At 35.4% G+C, this 21,003-nt stretch overlaps 6 protein-coding genes across 14 annotated transcripts; 3 read left to right on the forward strand and 3 right to left on the reverse strand.

Annotated features, from left to right (window-relative positions):
- Window positions 1-2,173: 2,173 nt before the first annotated feature.
- LOC106648247 (trihydrophobin-like) lies at window positions 2,174-5,941 on the reverse strand. Of its 5 annotated transcripts, none has more exons than XM_014364985.2 (6): window positions 5,714-5,941; window positions 5,436-5,464; window positions 5,238-5,367; window positions 4,894-5,135; window positions 3,858-3,957; window positions 2,174-3,694 (listed from the first exon to the last, which is right to left on the reverse strand). In XM_014364985.2, the coding sequence occupies exons 1-6, from the start codon at window positions 5,745-5,747 to the stop codon at window positions 3,639-3,641; spliced, it is 591 nt and encodes a 196-aa protein (XP_014220471.1). In that variant the 5' UTR covers window positions 5,748-5,941; the 3' UTR covers window positions 2,174-3,638. The 5 variants fall into 5 exon arrangements, with proteins under 5 accessions (XP_014220471.1, XP_014220468.1, XP_014220466.1 ...); XM_014364982.2 differs by having other exon boundaries at window positions 5,199-5,367; XM_014364980.2 differs by having other exon boundaries at window positions 3,867-3,957; window positions 4,894-5,367.
- A 574-nt stretch (window positions 5,942-6,515) lies between these two features.
- On the forward strand, window positions 6,516-7,252 carry LOC106648307 (turripeptide Ici9.2). Of its 2 annotated transcripts, none has more exons than XM_014365075.2 (3): window positions 6,516-6,722; window positions 6,802-6,975; window positions 7,058-7,252. In XM_014365075.2, the coding sequence occupies exons 1-3, from the start codon at window positions 6,686-6,688 to the stop codon at window positions 7,096-7,098; spliced, it is 252 nt and encodes an 83-aa protein (XP_014220561.1). In that variant the 5' UTR covers window positions 6,516-6,685; the 3' UTR covers window positions 7,099-7,252. The 2 variants fall into 2 exon arrangements, with proteins under 2 accessions (XP_014220561.1, XP_014220562.1); XM_014365076.2 differs by having other exon boundaries at window positions 6,541-6,722; window positions 7,061-7,249.
- Window positions 7,253-9,865: 2,613 nt separating this feature from the next.
- LOC106648167 (thrombin inhibitor rhodniin-like) lies at window positions 9,866-10,276 on the forward strand. The gene is made up of 3 exons (XM_014364850.1): window positions 9,866-9,896; window positions 9,957-10,118; window positions 10,188-10,276. Exons 1-3 carry the CDS (start codon window positions 9,866-9,868, stop codon window positions 10,226-10,228), a joined length of 234 nt encoding a protein of 77 aa, XP_014220336.1. The 3' UTR covers window positions 10,229-10,276.
- A 107-nt stretch (window positions 10,277-10,383) lies between these two features.
- Window positions 10,384-12,574, reverse strand: LOC106648408 (PRELI domain-containing protein 1, mitochondrial). Of its 4 annotated transcripts, none has more exons than XM_014365297.2 (5): window positions 12,328-12,574; window positions 11,772-11,990; window positions 11,479-11,692; window positions 11,149-11,397; window positions 10,384-11,031 (listed from the first exon to the last, which is right to left on the reverse strand). In XM_014365297.2, the coding sequence occupies exons 2-5, from the start codon at window positions 11,861-11,863 to the stop codon at window positions 10,876-10,878; spliced, it is 711 nt and encodes a 236-aa protein (XP_014220783.1). In that variant the 5' UTR covers window positions 11,864-11,990; window positions 12,328-12,574; the 3' UTR covers window positions 10,384-10,875. The 4 variants fall into 4 exon arrangements, with proteins under 4 accessions (XP_014220783.1, XP_014220785.1, XP_014220784.1 ...); XM_014365299.2 differs by lacking the exon at window positions 12,328-12,574 and adding an exon at window positions 12,182-12,314; XM_014365298.2 differs by lacking the exon at window positions 12,328-12,574 and adding an exon at window positions 12,104-12,189.
- A 495-nt stretch (window positions 12,575-13,069) lies between these two features.
- LOC106648407 (anaphase-promoting complex subunit 7) lies at window positions 13,070-15,659 on the forward strand. Its single transcript, XM_014365295.2, has 6 exons — window positions 13,070-13,355; window positions 13,414-13,746; window positions 13,819-14,225; window positions 14,310-14,724; window positions 14,806-15,080; window positions 15,158-15,659. The coding sequence occupies exons 1-6, from the start codon at window positions 13,284-13,286 to the stop codon at window positions 15,381-15,383; spliced, it is 1,728 nt and encodes a 575-aa protein (XP_014220781.1). The 5' UTR covers window positions 13,070-13,283; the 3' UTR covers window positions 15,384-15,659.
- LOC106648409 (ras-like protein 2) lies at window positions 15,581-20,877 on the reverse strand. Its single transcript, XM_014365301.2, has 4 exons — window positions 20,002-20,877; window positions 17,296-17,383; window positions 16,993-17,204; window positions 15,581-16,890 (listed from the first exon to the last, which is right to left on the reverse strand). Exons 1-4 carry the CDS (start codon window positions 20,125-20,127, stop codon window positions 16,696-16,698), a joined length of 621 nt encoding a protein of 206 aa, XP_014220787.1. The 5' UTR covers window positions 20,128-20,877; the 3' UTR covers window positions 15,581-16,695.
- Window positions 20,878-21,003: the final 126 nt, after the last annotated feature.

Below are 21,003 nucleotides of genomic sequence, written 5' to 3' on the forward strand. Positions count from 1 at the left end.
AGTAAAAAATTGATGAAGTTTGATAAAGCTGCATATGGTCCAAATCCGCCAATTTAAAAGCAAAGGGGCTGGATGAAAATCCTGATTATGTTTTTCTCGAAGGTTTATAGCAAAATTGCACGACTATTGGGATTTCCAGAGCCCTCCGATAGCAGGAAGAGGTCGAAAATCGACTTTTAAAAAAGTTTTCGAGTCGAAAAATCACGTTTTTTTATTTTCATTTGCATAATAAACAATGATTTTGTTAATATTTTGCAAAAGTAGTAGTAGATTCTGAAAGAGCACACCCAAAAACCCCCGTGTATGAATTTTCGAGAAAAAACATTAACTTTATCTATGGTTTTCAAGCCATCAAACATTTATGTGCAAAATTGCAATTTTAGGTGTTAAGGGGACACATACACCTTAAACTCAAAAAAAAATTTATTGCATTTTTGAATAGGATTTTTCTGTCCCTTTCCATTGCATTTTTCGAAATTCCAAAATTTTGATTTTGCACTGAGATGCATTACAAATCATTTTGTAGCTTGCGAAGAGCCAAAAACATGGAAAATGAGGAAAAAACCATGTTTTTTGGGCCTTCGAAAGCTACAAAATCATCTGTAATCGAAACTCACAAGGAGACCACCCCAGCTCCGGGTCATGGATTTGCGCCAAAATTTTTTTGGGGTCTCCTAGTACCCACTACTGAAGCACCCTGTGCTTATTTTGATCTCATGGGCCTTAGGGCCCATTTTTTGAGGATTTTTCATATTATGAAAAAATCTTTGTTATTTTCTATATCGATACAGAAGTACTTGAACGAAAAAATGCAACGATAAAAAGTTTTGAAATTCTTCAAAGAATCTGCTTGAATTTTTTCAGAATTTTTGGGACCATCTATCACTTTATTCAAGAGGCCAAAATTTGACCCTTTTTTTTATAGATTTTAGGACTTCTTAAAGAGAGTGATAGATGGTCCCAAAAATTCTGAAAAAATTCAAGCAGATTCTTTGAAAAATTTTAAAAATTTTAATCATTGCATTTTTTCGTTTAAGTACTTTTATAGCGATATAAAAAATAAGAAAGATTTTTTAATAATGTGGAAAATCTTCAAAAAATTGGGACCTAAGGCCCATGAGATCAAACTAAGCACAGGAAGTTTCAGTATTGGGTACCAGGAGACCCCAAAAAAATTTTGGAGCAAATCCATGAGCCGGAGCTGGGGTGGTCTCCTTGTCAGTTACAAAACTTTATCAGAAGTTTTAATTTGGTGTATCGATAAACATATTGCAATATGGGCCAATTTGAGACATACGAACATATTTATTTTTTGACTTTGATGGTCTTTTACACTATTTTTTCAATTTTAAGGGGTTTCGAGGTTATGAATGTCTCATCTGGGTACAGATTTGAATTCTACATCAAATTTTACATGAAAAAACATGGTTTAAAATTTTTTTCATATGCACCTCAGAAAAGCAGAGTAACAAGCAGAATATCCTCAAAACATAAAAATCCAATTTTGAGCCCCTGTAGATCCATGAGGGTTGGACCTAGGGAGCTATGGGGTTCAGAATTTTCGTTTTTCATTGTGTTCTTGAAGATTAAGTGGTTAGTTTAACTTCATTTTTCGGGCCTGCAACACCTGTTGTGGAATAGCCAATGTATATAAACCAAATTCAGTCATCTCAGTACTCCCCAGTACATTTTTGATGATGTTATAAGGCTTTCTGCTGCATTAGAGTGAGTTCACTTTTTTCACGAAAATCACTTGCATAGAATTTTCATCTCTCTAATTATAGGTAAACAAATGTAATAAACCGCAATGAAAAGTAAAAAAGTGTAGAAAAACGTATCATATGTCCGAAATCGTTAGTGATCTTACATTTTTTTAGACTTTTTTACTTTTTATTACAATTCACAACATTATTATGCACTTTATTTAAAAAAAAATTTCCGCAGGGGTATGTTTCAAGGATTGTAGGACTTCTGCGTCATTTCGTATGTCATGCTTCCTGTTCTAATCCCAGTACTAATAAATATGGTATTAGGGAAAAATTTGTACAAAAAAACATTGGTGCTTCAACATTTTAGGAAGAAAAACAACACTTCATTTACGTAATTAATAAATACTATTTATTTATGTATTATTTCTCACAATCGTTAACCTATTGTTTTTTACTGTGGCAGTTTATTTTCATAGTATGAGTATTTATTATAATATTGGAAAATAGAAATACATCAGGTATAAAATTATTTATCAAATCGATTTTTACGATTTTTGATTGATTTATTTAAACATTAGATTCAGGTTTGGAAAAATGTTCAGTTCTAAAGAAATAGAAAACTTTGTGAAAAATCATCAACTTAATTCTGTTAATAAATGCATGGCTAACATTATTCAGCGGCATCAATATTGCCTTGAGTATATTTTACATTATCACATTAAAAATGTATTTTTTATTATGGGGTAATTATCAAAAGAATTTTTTTACTTGTTTTACAGCATAACAAAATCTATTCAGATCTCTGACAATACTATGTATTTGATGGGGGTGGCATGTTTAATATTTTGCCGTACTGTGGCCGGTGGCATGGTAAACATATCAGTACTATTGATTTTACAAAAGAAAAAGTTTTTTACATATCAGTAATATTAATTTTGAAAATGAAAAATTTAACATTAATACAGATGATCATTCATTTCAAAAGTAACAAAAATTTCGCTTTAATGATGTTATTTATTTACTTGATGATCATGGAATTTACAGTCGAAGTTTGCGTCTTGGCTCAAAAATTATATAATTGTAACTTAAGTATCTATTACTTATGGTACGAAGTAAAACAAGACCAATTTAAGAATTTAGAAACCATTTTTACAGTTAACAATTATGTTTTTTTACGTAATTGTATAGTTACAATTGTGAGTGGTATCGATTTTCACCAAGGACACGGAAAATGTTACAGTTTATAATGTTAAAATCGATGCAACCATTAGGAATAAGAATAGGACCATCTACTCCATTCAATTTTGAAACTTATTTCAGTGTAAGTGCGATGGGCATCATCAATTTTGTCGGATTTACTTTTATCTATTTTGAAAATGTATTTTTAATTCTTGTAGATGGTACGATTGTCTGCGTCTTATCTTACCGCATTAATATCGATGCTAGATTCATGATCTAGTTCGCGTATTATGGTAATTTTTAAGTAAGCAAATTTGTTTAATTAGTTGTCTCGTGAATAAAAAAAGTAGGAAAAATTCAGACTCCTGGCAATACTATAATATTTAATCAATAATCCTGATCAATGTAGTCATTTTTAACAATGGTTCGATGAGTAGTTGATTTCGTGATGATAGTTAAATGAATGCACGTACATATAGTCACACATTCGATTTAGTTTACGAAAGTATTACTATAATTTTTCGAAGAATTTTCATTGAATGAATTAATTTTGATCTCAGCACAGATTTTCCTTCAGAAAAAGCAATCTCGAATTCCTATCCCTATATATTTTTGTATTTTTAACTTTCTCATGCTAGAGAAGTATTTTATTTAAAATTACCCTCCATTTTCAATATTTTGCTTATTTCGCGGTTTAATATATCATAAGTAAATAATTTATAAAAATCAAAAAATATTGATACTATCTGTTCATCCTCGAGCACTTCCATTTACATCACATGGCCCAAATCGTACCACTGTAACTTCTGCAATTAAAAACCATTTATATTATTTTCTAATTGAATAAATAATTTTACGTTATCAAAGGTCTATTCAGAGGTTAAATTCGTGTAAGAATTATTTATAGATATTTTTAGGCTTAGTTGGAATTTTATGTACGAATTTTACCCTGAATAACGAAATCCTTACGATATTTACGTTTTCCGCAAGTATTTGCACAGCCCAATCTTCCTGGATTTGAATAAACAACACCATCGGAGCCGCATACCGGATTATATTCAGAAGTAGCCTGCATATATTAAAAACACATTTAAATTTTTTTTCTCTTTACCTTTCTGTTTTGATGTATATTTTTATATTAAAAAATAAAACACGGGCCTCAAGAAGGATACATTTTGTCGATATTGGGTAGATACAAAATGTAAAAATATTTTAAAAATGTCAATAATATAAATAGCTTATTCTGCTGTTTTATAAATAATTTTGATTATCAATAAGATTCGTTCAAGGAACTTCTTTTATTTTAATCACTACATTGGTACATTTTAAAAATTAACAATTTTTTTTTATGTATTTTAGTCATTTGGTAACATTTTTAATCACTCTCAGTATTGTTTATTATAAAATGCTGCAACCAATGAGTATTTTGCTATTAAATTATTATCACAATCATCAATATACGAAACATAAATTTCATACATTCATGAATTGAATGATGACTCATTTTTTCTTATAATTTTATGAATACTGTTATTGGTAACAGTAATGTAGGTAAAAAATCATAAAATATACACAGCTGTACTGAAATACTACTTGTATCGGTAACGTCTTTAATTCGTAGTTGGGCATTGTCCACGTTTCACTTGAGTGATCGCTGAAAAAAAAACAAAGTAAAAATCAAATTTTATCGAATTAAATCAATTATCAAAAATAAATAAAGATAGATTACTTTTTCCACAGGCGTTAGCGCAGTTGAACTTCCCTGGGTTACTGTAAACTACGTTGTCCGATCCACAAATTGGATTATATTCGGACGTGGTCTAAATGAATAATACAAAAAAAAAAAAAATAAAGTATTATTTTGAGCCAAATGATAATGTTCACGTGAACATTTTTTTAACAGCAGATAAGCAGTTTGTAAACGTCGTTACGTTCATTTGCGTTGCGTAAATTCATGTGTACACTTTTTTAGGATCATTATTGAAAGGCTAGAGTAAAAAGCTACCTGACAGCTATTGAAACATCTAGTGTAAGCGGGGCTATCCGTTGTACTTTGACCCGCACCAGAGGTCACAGGGGCCTGAGTTGTTGTCGGGGTCGTATTCGTACTCCAGTAATCGTTATTAGTGGTAGGTGGTTGCCACGATCCTCCGTTGTTGCCTCCGTTTCCTGGCTGCTGCCACGATCCTCCATTATTGCCTCCGTTTCCGGGCTGCTGCCATGATCCTCCGTTGTTGACTCCGTTACCTGGTTGTAGCCAGAAGTCACCATTAGTTAACCAGTCATTGCCTGGTCGTTGCCACAAGTCACCATTGTTTGGCCTATTGAAGCCTGGTTGTTGCCACACACCTCCATTATTTCCTCCGCCGATACCCGGATCTTGCCATCCTGGATTATGGGGATTTAATGGGAATTTATCCGGTCTGTCGGCTACTCCCGGAAAGACGAAGCCATCTTGGTTCGAGTACAGGTCTGTTTGCTTTATAATAAGGAAAAAAAAACCATTAACTCGTTTTGCATGCTTTAGGTAAATAAACGAACACTTACCGGTCTTGCTAGGCAGACACTGGCGACACCTGAAACATAAAAAAAAAAAAAAATGATTTACCAAGGTACTTGTAAATTACTTTTTAGCTACTCTGAAATCGTCTTGCACAATTTATCACGCGTAATTTGTTCACTTTTTTAACCATATTGCTACTTGATCTCTATGCACGCCAAAAATACATTTCTCCGCATTTACTACTGATTATCATTTATTACAGAAAAACAATTAATAATTAACACAAATAAGGTGTGGACTTTTTTAAAAGTAATTCACTCACTTATAAATATAAAGCAAATTACAGAGCTTCTCATTTTTCTTGAATATTCCGAAGACTTGAAATTGCTCGAAATACGCAATGAAACTGATCCGGTAACTCTGTGGAGATTGGCGATTTGCAAAGAGAGCGGAAAGCAACTGAGAGGAAACTGAAGAAGCGCATGGCTTTTATAGTTTTCTGTCCTTGTCTCTTTACGTAAAAACCTACAACTGCTTTCGATTATATTAATTAAAATATCAATCAAGAGAAGCGCTTTAATGAAAAAATAAAAAAAGAGTGGCAACGAAAAATGTTTAATAATTGTTTAATGATGGAATTAGGTAATATTTATCAATGAAATAAAAACTGGTTTTAATTTCGTTTATCAAACGCCTCATCACTTTTTATGATGTCGAAATATTTATCAGAGCTTATTATTATTATTAGTTGTTTGAATTTTGAACTTGCTGCTGCTCTGTTTCAAAAATTAAAATTAAAAACGAAACTTGTCGAGTTTTTATTTATTTATATAGACTACGCATTCGATCCCCGATGACTAAGTGTGGGAATTCCTGAAATAAATTTGTTACCTATGAAGTTGTGCATACAAACTGTGTATACCACGTCTTTTGAACGTAAACTCATGACAAAATTTGTCCTTTAAAAATTGTTTTTATATCATGTCATACTCATTAATATGATCCGCAAGCCTATGTAGAATACTTCCTTCAGATTTCACCTATAAATGTCTGCAATCGAATGCATAATACTCATGTATCACAAGTCGATGCTGTTGGCGAATGCGATCATCTGAATTGGTAATTATAATGACTCCCACCAAGATCGGCGCTTGCCTTCTTGAATCATATTTCGAGAGCTAATATTCTGGAGACCAGCGAGTCTTGTTTATTTGAGTTCTTCCAGTTGTTACACGTTAATGTAGTGAAAAGTTTTCGTTAAAGTGAACATTGAGAATCGATTTCTTTTGTAACCATGTCAAAACTGATTGTGAGTTTAGTAGTGATTGCAGGTGAGTGAATATTTGAAGTACATTTTTTTATTATTATTACTTTGATGACGAGCGAAAAAATGAATTTTTTATGATCCAGCACTGACGTTAGCTGTGTCTGCTTCGCGTGAAGACGTCGAGGATCCGAAAAAAGTTTTGCCCGAAGGATGCATGTGCCGAGGAACGAATCAATACGATCCGGTTTGCGGTAACAACGGTGTAACATATCCGAATCTGGCCACACTTAGATGTGCCAACGATTGCGTTAAATACAGTGAGTATAATCGATGTACCGGCCGTGCGATTGAATTAAAAGTAAAAAAAAAATTAAATCTTTCTTTCCGTCATTTTCCAAGCAGGTATTCATCACATGCATCATGGCCCTTGCAAGACGTAAAAATTCGATGGAAGAATCCACCATGAATTACGGAATTGGCGCACTTGTGTCGAGTCGAATGATCAATTTATCGAATCCTAACAACTACTAACGTCAGTGCTGGCACGGTTAAAAATGTATAAATATATTGATAAAATATGCAAAATATAATAAATCATATTGAAAAATACTCGATATTGTCTCATTTGTTTCGTACAAGTTGATGAAGTTTGATAAAAAATTTAAACTAATCGAAGAGAAACTTGGTTCAAACGCACCATTATTCTGTTGCAGCGACCGTTCAAAAATACTCGAGTAGAGTGCATGAATAAAACATTTAGTCTCAATGCGATCTATTTCTTCTGTAAACATGAGAAGCAGTGGTTAACCTTGGCCTTCGAGGTCTGCTTCGAGCCGAGCAAAGTTTACTGGCTTATTATAAGTAAAATGCAGATTATATTGACGCTCAATGCAGCGTGTTAATCCCGATTATTTTCGAGAATTTCTGGAGGAAGACCCTTGTGTAGGGCTGTCTTATTGCTTTAGATTTATTATTAATCGAATTAAATGATACCTGATAAAAAGCCTTCTTCAAAAATAAAAACGTTTCGGAGTTTTCTCGTTTGCTTAGATACTAGCTGCATCGATTGATATGGACATCACGAGCGAAAAGTTAAATAAGAACCGCAAGGAACACCTTCAAGTATACAAGTCTAATTAATTGAAAAAACAACCCAATGCTCGTAGTCTAATCAATGACAAAACTGAACTGGGAATTATGCGGTATCTTATTGTACAAAAGTAACCAGATTGCGTAATTTTACGTTAGATCGCACAAATTTCAAGTTGCTTCTTTAAAGCCATCAAATTACTGTTACTCGATGGTGTTTGAATTAAAATCACTGAATATTCGAGAAGAGGCAGTTCGATTTGACGAATAGCACTTACATTTTTGATAATCAAATAACAACTGCTTCATGTATCGAGTGAATACTACTCGACAAACGTATAACCGCGATCCGTTATTGAGTGCCAGTTACTCGATGACAGAGGGAAATTCACTCCGCGATGAAGGTAACTTTCATTCACAAGTTCGCGCAATAACGCCATCAGTGATGACACAAGATTACTGCCACTCGAAAATTTTTTCATTGTAGAATAGTTGCTGATGACCTGTTGAAGATGTTCAAGTTTCTACTTTTTATGGTTGTCATTTTGCACGGACGAAAAAATTGAATTTTTTATTTCTAACGTTCAGTGCATCGAAGATAAGCCAAACCCTATCACCAAGGATATTGAGTAGCACAAAATTAAATTTTCTTTCAGAAGAAAAACAAATAATGAAAATGGCTCATTTTTAGCTGTATTCGTTATCAATAGACTTTTAATTTCGAAATTTTCACTAGATTTTAAAATATATTTAAGTATACTGAAACATGCCGAATTGAAAATATGTTGAAAAAATAATCAATGAATCGTTTTAAATTTTTTTAAAAATAAAAGCAATTTTGAAAAAGTGTCTCCCTTTGCGTATAAAAACTTCGTAATAATGTAGCTGCAACTCGTTTATTATCTTTTATTTTATTTCAACTGGACAACATGTTATTCCGGTTTTTTGCAGTTTATCCTCTTAGTCTACAAGTTAGATTTACTGTTTATTTATGTGTAGGACTATGCGTTCCATACAAGAATTTCAATCCTATATTGAAGTTCTCATTTTTTACACACGTTACATTTTATCGTTAAATATTTTTACTACTCCATGTTTAGTAATTTAATAATTCGGTGAAATCGAATGTTTCCCTAATATTTGCGGTTTAAGTGAAAAATTTCGAGATATTTATTTTGTTTCAAAGATCAGAAAATTAACATAAACTCTTATGAAACTGTCTACAAGAAAGACAGTTATTAAAATTATCCGAGTTTTTCAAAAAGATTTTTGAAATGTAGTAAATCACTCCCCATGCCTAAAACGTACCACTTGCAATATAGCGATTAAAATTTTTGTTATTTAGGACCCACAAAACATAAGGTACACATATGGGTAGTCGGACAGTGGACTTGAAGTTGATACACGGGCGCGAGCAACTGTATTATTAGAATTGTTTTTTCTGTCATCGTTATTGTTAATACAAACCAAAATACAAAATTCAAATAAATTTTTGATACATAGGGCATCGTGGGCTGCGATGTAGAAAATGTAAAAATCGTGGTGGTATAACGGTAAATAACGTGTATTTTTTACCTTGATCACATTGTTTCTTCGCGGGAGGTTTATATGAATTTAAATAAAGTCGAAGGATACACGAGACGATTCTGTATTTTTTACGTATACTCTTATTGGGGAATTTATAAGTCATTCCAGTTTTGATAATATGCAGGCGATTGTAAACCTATGTTATGATAAGTGAAAATCGACCTGAGAATTTGAGAGGACACATTTTATAAATATCTGCGTTATCTAATTTTCCGGATCGTAACCTTTCAATTTAAAACAGTTTGATTTATATCATGCACCCCTAAAAATTTATTTATAGATAACAGATTGTTTCGAACGTGAGATTAAAAAATGTTACATTACCAAATATCATTTGGTGTAAGACATTCGTCAATGTTTTCACACGTGTATCTTATCCAACGCAAATATGTTTTGGTAAGATATCACTGTTTCTTCAAATTTTCATAATTTTTGCAACGAATGAAAATTTGATAACAAGCATTGATACCGAAACTAAATTTAGTTCATACTTCTTTTTCATTTGTTTTACTACTTTTTTCAACGATCAAAATGAAAATCATTATTTTCTTCGTTATGATTGGTATTGAGATTATTTTATGTTATTATTGAATTTCACCTATAAAATTTATATTTTTTTTAGTACTTACTGTTTTATATGGAAAGTCATCAGGTGCACTCAATGAAGGCGCAACGGATTGTTTGTGTCCTGTAACAGCTAATATTGATTACGTTTGTGGAAGCAATGGCGTGACTTATGTTAATCCATCAGCTCTTAGATGTGCAGCCAAATGCACAAGACAACGTAAGACCAATCCCACTGTAATCTTTGTCATTATAACTCGAAAAAAATTAATTAATTTTTTTGTTTTAGAAATAAGTCAAGCCTACTACGGAAAATGTAATACTGATTGAGTATTACCTATACTTATAAATGTATTCAATAAAACTTGAACAGGAAAAATAAAAATATAATCAAAATATCTCTAAAATTCTTATCATTTATTATGTATAACTAAGATGTATAATTTATGTACAGAAATCGTTTGAAAAATGAAGTTAAAAATATACTTCATTGTACATAATTTGTCTTTGTAAGTATTTCATGGATTCTATCATACCCAATTTACGGAAAATAATCCGAAAAAAACTTCAATATTTGAGCATGCTAAATATGAAATAGTTACGTTATTTATAAATAAAATTTTTTCTTATGTACACATGACTTCTATATACATTAACATTTTCATAGAAAAAAATTTTTGAATCCGTAACATGATCGTTCCATGGTATAAATATTTAAGTATGACATGAATTGGATATTATTCAAAAAAATTATTTCACTTCTACAAACCAAAGTTTGCCTAATAACTTAACATACTGTAGCTTTCAAGATAATTTACTTTTCATTTGAATCTTATTTTATTGATCAAATGAAGACACATCTATAAATTAGTTTTTTCTGGCAGTTCTTAGAAATACTATCACTTGGATAAAAACAATATAAAAATTTTATCAACCATTTTCTGAACAGTAAAATTATCGCAATGAAAATTTTACGATTAATCACTGGCATAAACAGTTTGAATGGATCCAGCCTTTTGTTTTGCGAGATCAGTTGCTTTCTTAGCTGCGTCTTTCATTTTTTCAGCCTTATCTTGAAAACTATGTTGCAAATCTTCTGCTGCGTGTGACAGCCTTATCATTGGTTCACCAGCCTGTAAGAAATGAATTGTTTTGCTTAAATGGAATTTCAACTACTCATACACTACAACACACACACATATAATCAAGACAAAAAACCAAGAAAACTTAAAATTAAAAAGTTTTGTCACCTTATCAGCAAATCCCATTTGAGATAAACTTGGATTCATCATTTGAGCAGTAAGAGGAAACATGTGGGCAAGAACATAATTGAATCCATTTGACATTTTAATGCAATTCTTCTTAAATCTTTCCAGCCCAAAAGCTTGTATTGCACGACTAAAACCAAAAACTGAACTTTCTATCCACGCTGATCTTTTAGCAATAGTCCATTGGGGGTTTTCATCAGATGCTTTATAAATTACTTTTTCTACAACACTCTGAAAGTCACACCATTAGTTAATTCATGGAATTGATTTTAAATAAATAAAAAATTTAACTTTAGTTATTTAATTATTTACCATAACTTTGGTGTAGCCCAAATTTCTTGTATAAGTAGTAAGAGTCTTTTCTTTAGGATCAACAATACTCTCTTCAATGATTTTGACATTGTTGTGTTTTATAAATTTTTCACCCCATTTCGGCACACGATTTGTTTTGGTTAACAATCTTTTTGAATACAACTTTCCATCTTTGATTTCCCTGGAAATTGTATCTTCACTAATCACATGAGAACTGTTTGAAAAATAAAATTTTAGATAAGTAAATGTTACAACGACATTGAAAAGCAAAGAAATGATTTAAATGTCTGTACCTGTGAGGGTTGGGGTATCTGCGCCAGAAACCCTGAGCAACTTGCTCCCAGTTAAATTGAAAAATCGTGTTGGTTTCGTAGTACTTCACCATTTTGTCAATGATCCAAATTCGCCTCTAAGAAAAATTTACTGAGCCAACGTCGGCCTTCATCAGCAAGTATAACAATGTAATCATTGAACCTTTTCAAAAGTCCATCGCTACTTTGCTTTCGTACGATCTGTAATTAAAGCAACAAAGAACAAATCAAACGACTATTTAACAAAAATCAACGAATGTATAATTCATCGCGAGCTGCATAATCTAGAGCTAAAGTCATCGCGATAGACTTACGGCTCTCCACGCCGAGTTACATAACCTAAACACAGATCGTCACTTTTCTCGCATATAAGTAGTCATTTCGCAACTTACTAGGCTCTCATCAGCCGCTATATAGATAACACAATCTAAGATCATCTGAGTTAGTTAAACTACAAGTTGAATCATGACGATCCCCTAATACTGATTGACATGTGAATAAGGTTGAAGGACACCATAACAAATATCCCATGACTAACCTGCACGTAAACAAAGAGACAGTTTCATCTGTATCGTGAATGCCATTAGTTGACATGCACAATGCAAAAAAAGGATTCACTCCTTAATCGTTGCTCGCGTGGAAGTTGTAATGAACTGCCTGGGTTGAAACACCACACGTGCTTTTTTCGCGTAAACATCAAACTACTTGAGGCCTTTTTCGCATTTACTCAGTGACTTTTATTGACTTTCACTGAATCGCATGGTGCGAAGCAGCAGAACTCGCGGACGCACCGCTTTCCTTTCCCTGCCCAAGTACTGCAGTCTGCAATTCACCTGTCACCCCCCTCCCCTTCGGCATCTCGCACGAGTGACACAGATCGATCAAGAGCAAGCCAATTCGTTTTTTCAATTATGATCTAGTAATTTACACACGTTCCAAGTGTCAACGTCAAAATTGATGTTCCTTTTAATGCAAAAAATCAAACTCGAGCGAGTCTGGGTTTTGTTTTAAATTTTTCATAAAATAGCATAATCAAGAATGAGAAATCATTGGCAATAGGGTGAGGGTCGCGATTTCTTACTTGACAAGTTTTCGAAAAAGGCGACTAGAAAATTCAGTAAAGCATATAACAACATAGTTCGGCACGAGCTCTCATACCTACAGTTCTTACAGTGCATACCTGTAGTACCTACCGTGAACCAAGTCCTAAAACTTATAATTCAATTGAGTGCGCCACCACACTCCACAGTCCACGCTCCACAGTGCACGCACAGCTCATTAGTATAGATATATATTGTAATTCAGACTTTGCTGGTGCGTTCATTCGAAGTTGGAACTTGAGTTCACGCAGATTTTTTTAACCTGCAAGCAGCACGCGCAATTCCCATAACAATAATAGATAAGCCGTTTAAACGAGCTGTCATTTCGTCATTGTGTCGAGTTCTCTCCACGCGAATTTTTAAAAGTTTTAAGTGTAGAAATAAGTTTGTAAATATGTCTACTATTCTATTTGACCAAATACAACATCTTTACGATCAAGCTCTCTACTCAAATGTCATCTCAGTGGTGAGTTTTTTGATTGTTCAAATATCTTAAATTAATTTTAATAAAAAATTATTCGTAGGCAAACCTTGTGTTATCCCTAAGCGATCACAACAATGAGCAACTACCCGCGAACTCAAAATTCCTTGTGTACGTTTATTGTGCGGACTCGTACTTTTATTTAGGCATGTACAGAAGAGCTGAGTCTTATTACAAGAAGTCTTTGCAAATTCGAAAATGTTTACTCAAGTCCAAGGGAGCCACAAAGCCCAACAATCAAGAAGGACAAAACAAAGAGCTTGCCTCCGATGTTGATATAAAATATCAAATTTATTCTTGTTTGATTAAACTGAAAAATCAGCAAGAAGCTTTGCACATTTTACAAAGTATTCAAGTCAAACAGAGAACCCCAAAGGTTTCGTATATTATTTAATAATTTTAAATGGTTTAATTTATTTTTGATAAAGTGATATGGTTTTATTTATAGATAAACATGGCTCTAGCAAAAATGTTTCAAGAGCAAGGAATGGAACGTTCTGCTATTGCCACTTACAAAGAAGTATTGAGAGAAAGTCCTCTTGCTCTAGAAGCTGCAGAGGGTCTTTTGTCACTGGGTGTGAAAGGAATCGAAGTTCATTCGATGATGAGCTGCAACTTAAATTTACTCAATTATGATTGGTTAAATGCTTGGATCAAAGCACACGCTCATATTAATAATAGAGAATACAATCTTGCTGTAACAACACTAAGATCACTCGACAATATAAATTGCTTAAGAGATAACTTTAATCTACTCATAAGAATGGGTGAATGCTACTATTATTCAGGAGACTATAAGAATGCCTTGATGTTTTTACGACGTGCAAGAGCTTTAGAACCTGATTCTACAAGAGGGTATGAATTAAAACTTACTCACGATCATTTGTATGAATAAAAAGTATCAAGAACTGTTAAATAAGATAATTTTTAAATTTCTAGTTTGGACATTTATGCTGCAGTACTTCACAATTCTAAGTCTGTTTCTGAATTAGAAAAATTGATACCACTTATATCGTCATTAAATGAATCTTCTACTGAAGCTTATACAGCAATGGCATATGCGCTGTTTGCCCTAAATAAACTCAATCGAGCAAATAGTATAGCTACACAAGCTATGAATATTTCACCAACTAATATAGAAGCTGTTATTCTGAGAGGAAATATTCTAATAGAGCAAAAGAAATTTCAGGATGCATTGCAGCATTTTAGACAAGCCTTACAACTAAAACCTCTCAGGTATGAAGCACACAAAGGTCTTGTAGACTGTTTCGTTGGAATGCATAGACTGAGAGATGCTTCTAACATTGCTAGCAGTGCTTACAAGCAATTAGGTCCCACACCACGAGTACTCACTGTGAGTTTTAAAAAGCAAATATTTCATTGCTGCAATTAATTTTATAATATTTAACAAATAATAATTAATTTTTTCCCATAGTTATACGCATCAGTTCTTATGAAGGATGTAGTTACAGTATCAAAAGCTAAAAATTTGTTAGAAAAAGCTATTAGTCAAGATGAATCTTTCTTACCAGCAGTCTATTCACTGGCGAAAATTTATGAGCAAGAATCGAACTTAGAATTAGCCATAGAACTTTTGGAAAAACAAGCCGAAGTACAGCCTACTTGTAAAATACACCAAATGCTTGGAGATTTATGGGGAAGAATACATAATGCAGAAAAAGCTCTTGACCATTACGCGATTGCATTAAAGTAAACATTACTAATTACTAATTAATACCACTTGATTCAGTTTAGTTCCAAATTATAATCAATTAAATTTTTTTCAGTATAAATCCCAGTGATCGGAGAGTATTAGAAGGAATGCACAGACTCGAAAGTACGTCAAACGCAATGGATTCATCTTCGTACTACATGACTGTGAGCGACGATAATCCTGATCCCCAGTATGAAATAGGAGAAGGTCTTCCTGATACTGATAATGACGAAGGAGCCGATGAAAGTGAAACAGAAGCAGTTTGGTCTGATATGGACTTGGAAGCAAATAGTCAATAATTAAACTAGAAAATTTGTAGAACTTATAAGTTCCAAATTGTTTTATATATAGATTTATAATTTTATTTTGTAAATACATAGAGCAAATTTCTTTGTTAAAATAATTTGTTATAATTATTTGTTGTGCAGTTTAAAATCTTGTTTAACGGTGCATGCACACAGGATAATAATATACTGCAGGACATCTAAATCAAACCTTTTAGTTTTTACAAGTGTATATTTTTCCATTTATTGATAATATATTTTATGTATAAAGTTGAAATTCCACTCGATCAACGAGCATACTTCATTTTCTATTACAACTTGGTCATCATTGTTTTATAAATAAGAACAAGCCGTGTGAAATATATAATTTTAAAAACATGATCAAATTTCTAAAATTTTGTTCATGTTATACGACGATTATACGTATTTTAAACGATGCATAGAATGAATTTCAAAAACAGGTCAATTGCACTTCAATTAAAACTTAAGGAAGACCGTAAAAATATAATCGTACTTAATATAATTTTACAATCTTTTTACAGATTTGAAAGCTGCAAAATTCCGCGGATATTCACTCGATAAATTAAAATTTGTTGTTACATAAAATAGATTAAGTGAATACTTGCTGCAATGTACAATGTGAAAAGTTATCAAACTTTGTTATGTCTCTTTAGATCTAAATGTGCCACAAATCTTTGTTAAAAAATAAATCTCAACTGTTACGTTCGCTTTGCCGTAAAGCTAAAGCAAATTCTCAATAGAAACATATACGTATATAAAAAGTCTCTAACCCATCTTTACTAAAATTAAAATCAGCTAATGTTAAAAATCATTTTCTCCCTCAAATTGCCTAAATGCACGTAACTTAGTCGTCGTTAAAATCTGCTCTCACAAATATGAGTAAATGTAAAGCATTCTTATATTAGTACTATTACCCTAAAAGTGTACACTGACATATTTATAAACAATTTCTAAAATTTGGCAGTCTTTCCCTGCTTTGAAAAGCCACGAGATATGCGTGTGTACTTGTGCGACACTTAAGAATTACATGCCGGAAGCTCAGCTTCTTCGTAAAATATGTGTATGCAATATCCAATAATTGCTGGTCTTTATTTTCTCTCTCACTGCTGAAAGATTGTAAAAAATATATAATATGTATTCTTGTGGTTGCGTAAGATTGCTGCTCGTCGAAAAAGGAGCTGCGCGAATCATTACTGTATTCGCTCTGTTGTGTGCACGTGCGATATGCGATGATTCGTTGTCGTCGTCGTCGTCGTCGTCATTATTAATTAAGCTGCCTTATAGCCTAGGATGATGAAACGCTTATTTACAAGATGCTGCACTTCTTCGAGTGGCCTTTGTAATTGAGCTTGAGCGGCGGCCTCTCCGACAGCTGAAACTTGCGGACTATTCGCACGAGCTCGTGGAAGGCCTGGTCGACGTTCATGCGCTGCTTGGCGCTGCACTCGATGTACGGGATTTTTAGCTGTCGCGCGAGATTTTGCGCCTCGTCCACGGAAACCTGTTGTTGGTGGCAAACGAGGGAGAATCGATGAGTAAACAACAACTATATAGGTGGTCTGTAAAAATGAAGCGTATTTGTACACGCTGTAAATAGACGTACCGCTCGCTGATGATCGAGGTCGCACTTGTTGCCGACCAGTAGCATGGGAAACTCGTCGCGGTCTTTGACCCGCAGGATCTGCCGGTGAAATTTGAAGATCTCCTCGAAGGACATACGATCCGCGAGCGAAAAGACAAGGAGGAATCCCTCGCCGCTGCGCATGTACTGCTCTCGCATGGCACTGAACTCTTCCTGGCCGGCCGTGTCGAGGACTGTTAAAAAAAAAATAACGCATTCGTTATTCCGAGCGCATTCGTTTTTGCCGCTATACATGCACGTGAACTTATAAGTGGTAATACTCACTGTCGAGTTTCGACGGGATGTCATCGATGACGCATTGCTTTGTGTACGAGTCCTCGATCGTTGGATCGTAATCGGTAACGAAGTAGCTCTGAAATTTAGACAGAAAAGCTGCATTAATTAAGTCTATTGTTATGACAATAGAGTCAAAATCTTTCGCTATACGATGTAAGCAGAATAACCGGTAGAGAGGAGGCGCGATCTCGCAACTTCCGCATACGGCAGGAAAGAATCGAAATAAGCAATTAGAGTCTCGTGCCCACGCACGATGAGCAAAATGACGTACAGATGTGGGTATGCACGTACAGCTTTTCGGGCTCGCGCGTACGTGCGCTTTCTTCTGCGCTCCGAGAGAGGAAAACTTGTTGTGTATTGCGTAACGATCGTTCGCGTTGGCTAAAAAGTATCGAATTTGTTTATTATATCAGCAATTGCGCGAAACAGGTCAGACGGAATTATAACTTTTGCGCGTATCGTTTTGGAGCTGTCAAAGTTACAACGCGATACTCGCGTCGAGGCTGAAATAATTACTAAAATATTTCATGTAAAAGATTACGAGCAGTCACGTAAGGTCAGATGTACTACGAGCACGTGAACTACTTTAACTGGCTATTTTTGTCTTATACGGTCTATGGGAACGAGTGATTCATCGCTAATTTACGACCACAATGCAGCCCTACGCCTGTTATGCGTCATAATTTGATTTTCCAATTTGATTTCATAAACGATCGATGCCTGTATATTACGCGATGACAAACGCACGAGTATGTGGATCGTAACAGATAAGCATCTGAATGACGTTAATAGAAATTCGTGAATTTTTATACAATAATAATATTAGCCTAGCTCGGCGTCTGCCAACAATGCCATTCATTGCCCGCGCGGCAACTTGGACTTCCGAATGACCATATTTCAATTCGAGCTCGTTCGATCGACACACAAACAGGTTTACTGTTCTAAAATCAGCTGAAAATAATTTCAAAGTTTTTTTATCAACAACGTTATCGGAATCTTTTAAAACGGAGTTTTAAATACATTTAATTTATTGATTCACTAATTGCATGTTGGAACGTTCGCGATCAATTGAGTTAGTTACCAAAGAAGACTAAAGTGTATTCTTTAATAATTTCTTCATCTTTGGGAATGGCTCGTATGTAATTTTTCGGCCCATCACGCTTGACGTGATTTAGCCCATATTTGCTCGTTTATTATTACCCATGGGTACAAACTATGGCGTAATAATGGGCGTCGAGAGTTTCGAAAATAATACCGCACAGACGCGCACATCCGAGGTGTAGTGTACACGCCGACGAGCTTTAAGCTAGACCTAGTTTTCAATGGGGCTATAAACACTTATAGAAGACGGCGGCCCCTAGCGCAGCAAGGAAAATATAACAAGTTTTTGGCGTCTACGAGTCGGCCCCGCGACGTTTTATGCCAATATATGTATATGAGCGCGTGTACACATGCACGAGCAAATAATACGCGTGTGTCAGATTTTATCATTTATTGCGACTGCCACTGCTGCTGCGTCGAGTTGAAATTTTAATGACTTATAAATCGGCGAATGGCAAATTAGTTGTGCAAGCGCGCGATGCAAGAGACAAATATATGAAATGCGAGCAAAAAAGGGAGTCGAGCCAATCGCCGCCGAGTAAAGACATTTGCCCTTTTCGATTGTTTTCGAATGGGGGAAAAACAAAACAAAATAAAAAGTAACGAGACGGAAAAGTCGAAGATAGAATTAAGTGGTTCGAACGGTAGTATACGTAATGTTATATTTATGGACGCGGAGCTGTCAATGAAAACAATGCTACTACGACGAAGCTCGCTGCGGATCCGAGAAAGCGTTAAATGCGAATGTCATTAGCGATTCAACGGTGACGCGTGAGAACTCGGTGCCTCCTTTCGATCGTCGAAATGTATAATAACAACGGCTAAGTATATACTTGTATGCGTATCGTTGCTTTTAACGGGCAGTCTGCGTGCGAGTTTAATCAACGATTTATAGAAACTCCTTTGGTATACAATTAGCTGGCAAATCGGAGCTGCGTTAAAATCGCAAACATTCCTCGCGCGAGGAAAAAATGTAGCTATATTAGGGGTCAACGGCAAGCGGAGTATGCCGCTTCGTGCGTATTCGATACAACGCAAAAGATCGCTGCCTCGGCCTTTTTTTTGTGCAAAGCAATTTTTATATACGAGTTGAGGTAATGCGAATACATTCGAGTATCGCAAAGACGCACGTGACGACGTCGGGCTGCTGTTATAACGCAGCAACAGCAGCAGCAGCAGCAGCAGCGGCGGCGCCAAGTTTTTCATCGAAAAATAAGGTGTGTCACGGTCGTAGCAAGTGAGTACATGTATAATATATACGCATACACACGCAGAGGCATCGTCCCGCATTAAACAGCAGTGGCAACGAGAGAAAGACGGCGTCAGAATCGGAGAGAGAGTGAGACAGAGAGAGGCTGATCACGCCGAGAGTGAGAGTATGCGTTTATACTCACTCGCACACTCTAATTTATAGCAAGAGCAGCAGCCGCTCTCGGCAGCAATTAGACAACGTAATATTGAATGACTCGCCACGATCAATTGCTCTTTCTCTCTCCGTCTCTCTTTCTCGAGTTCCGATGCTCCTACAAGTCCATTGGCTACATCACCTTATTATCGACTGTATATTATGTAGTGTGTCGCGATCGCTCGTACCTGAATGAACTGTATGGTGATCGCGGATTTGCCAACGCCGCCACCGCCCACGACAACGAGTTTGTACGTCGTCGACGGGCTCGAGCTCTGCTTCTCCTGGTGATGGTTCTGATGCGCCCAAGACATGGCAATTACTTTTTATTTTTGACACAGTTTCTGTTTTTGTATTTATTTTTTTATTCAAATGCTCCCGTCACTCACTACTGACACTGCCGACGACACTACAGTTGGTGTATGTATATCTCGTTCGACGAGCTAAACAAAAATATCACGCTCTCTCTTTATCTGCCTGCACGAACTGACTGTTGGCACACGCGCTCGCACTCGTGCATCGAATTAAAACTCCAACTCCGGTATGCACTTGTCCCGAAATTACGAAGCAGCGTGTGCGCATAGGCACACTGCACTACGTACGCGCAACAGGTATATTCAGTCGTGCGCACGTACGTGGTAAATACAGCGCCGATGCGCGCTCGAAGCCTGTATTATAAAGACGTCTTGCGATGCGAGATGTAACATAAAGCTGCCGCTATATTATGTAGCAAGCACGCCCCGCGACCCAAGAACGACGGCGGATTATTCGCCGCGGAGAAAAATGATATCCGAGTCTTATGAGCTGCTGCTGATGGCGATCGCAGAGGCTGTGTTTTGCAGCAGCTGCGGGCGGCGACGCGGACGACTACTGGCTGGCAGCAGCATTTCTGCCCGCTGTTGTAGCAGCGTCTCGCGCGAGCCGCAAGACAGATCGACGACTCGAGCGACCGTCACCGCTTACTTTAATAATAATGAGTTATATATAGGAAGAAATTGAGCGCGAGCACGGAGAGGCAGTATACATTATGCTGCTGCACGATGGGAGCAGCGCAGCTCGGTGATACGCGCACAAACTGCTGCTTTGCGCGTATTACAAGCTCGCACTGCGCATGTATAGGGCACATTAGGTAAAAGCGCAAAAGAGAGGGTTTTGCAGTGACCAATTGATGCGGGAGCGTCGCCGCGCTC

Source organism: Trichogramma pretiosum, unplaced genomic scaffold (genome assembly GCF_000599845.2).
Source record: "Trichogramma pretiosum strain Unisexual culture from Peru unplaced genomic scaffold, Tpre_2.0 scaffold24, whole genome shotgun sequence".
Classification (NCBI taxonomy): Eukaryota; Metazoa; Arthropoda; class Insecta; order Hymenoptera; family Trichogrammatidae; genus Trichogramma; species Trichogramma pretiosum.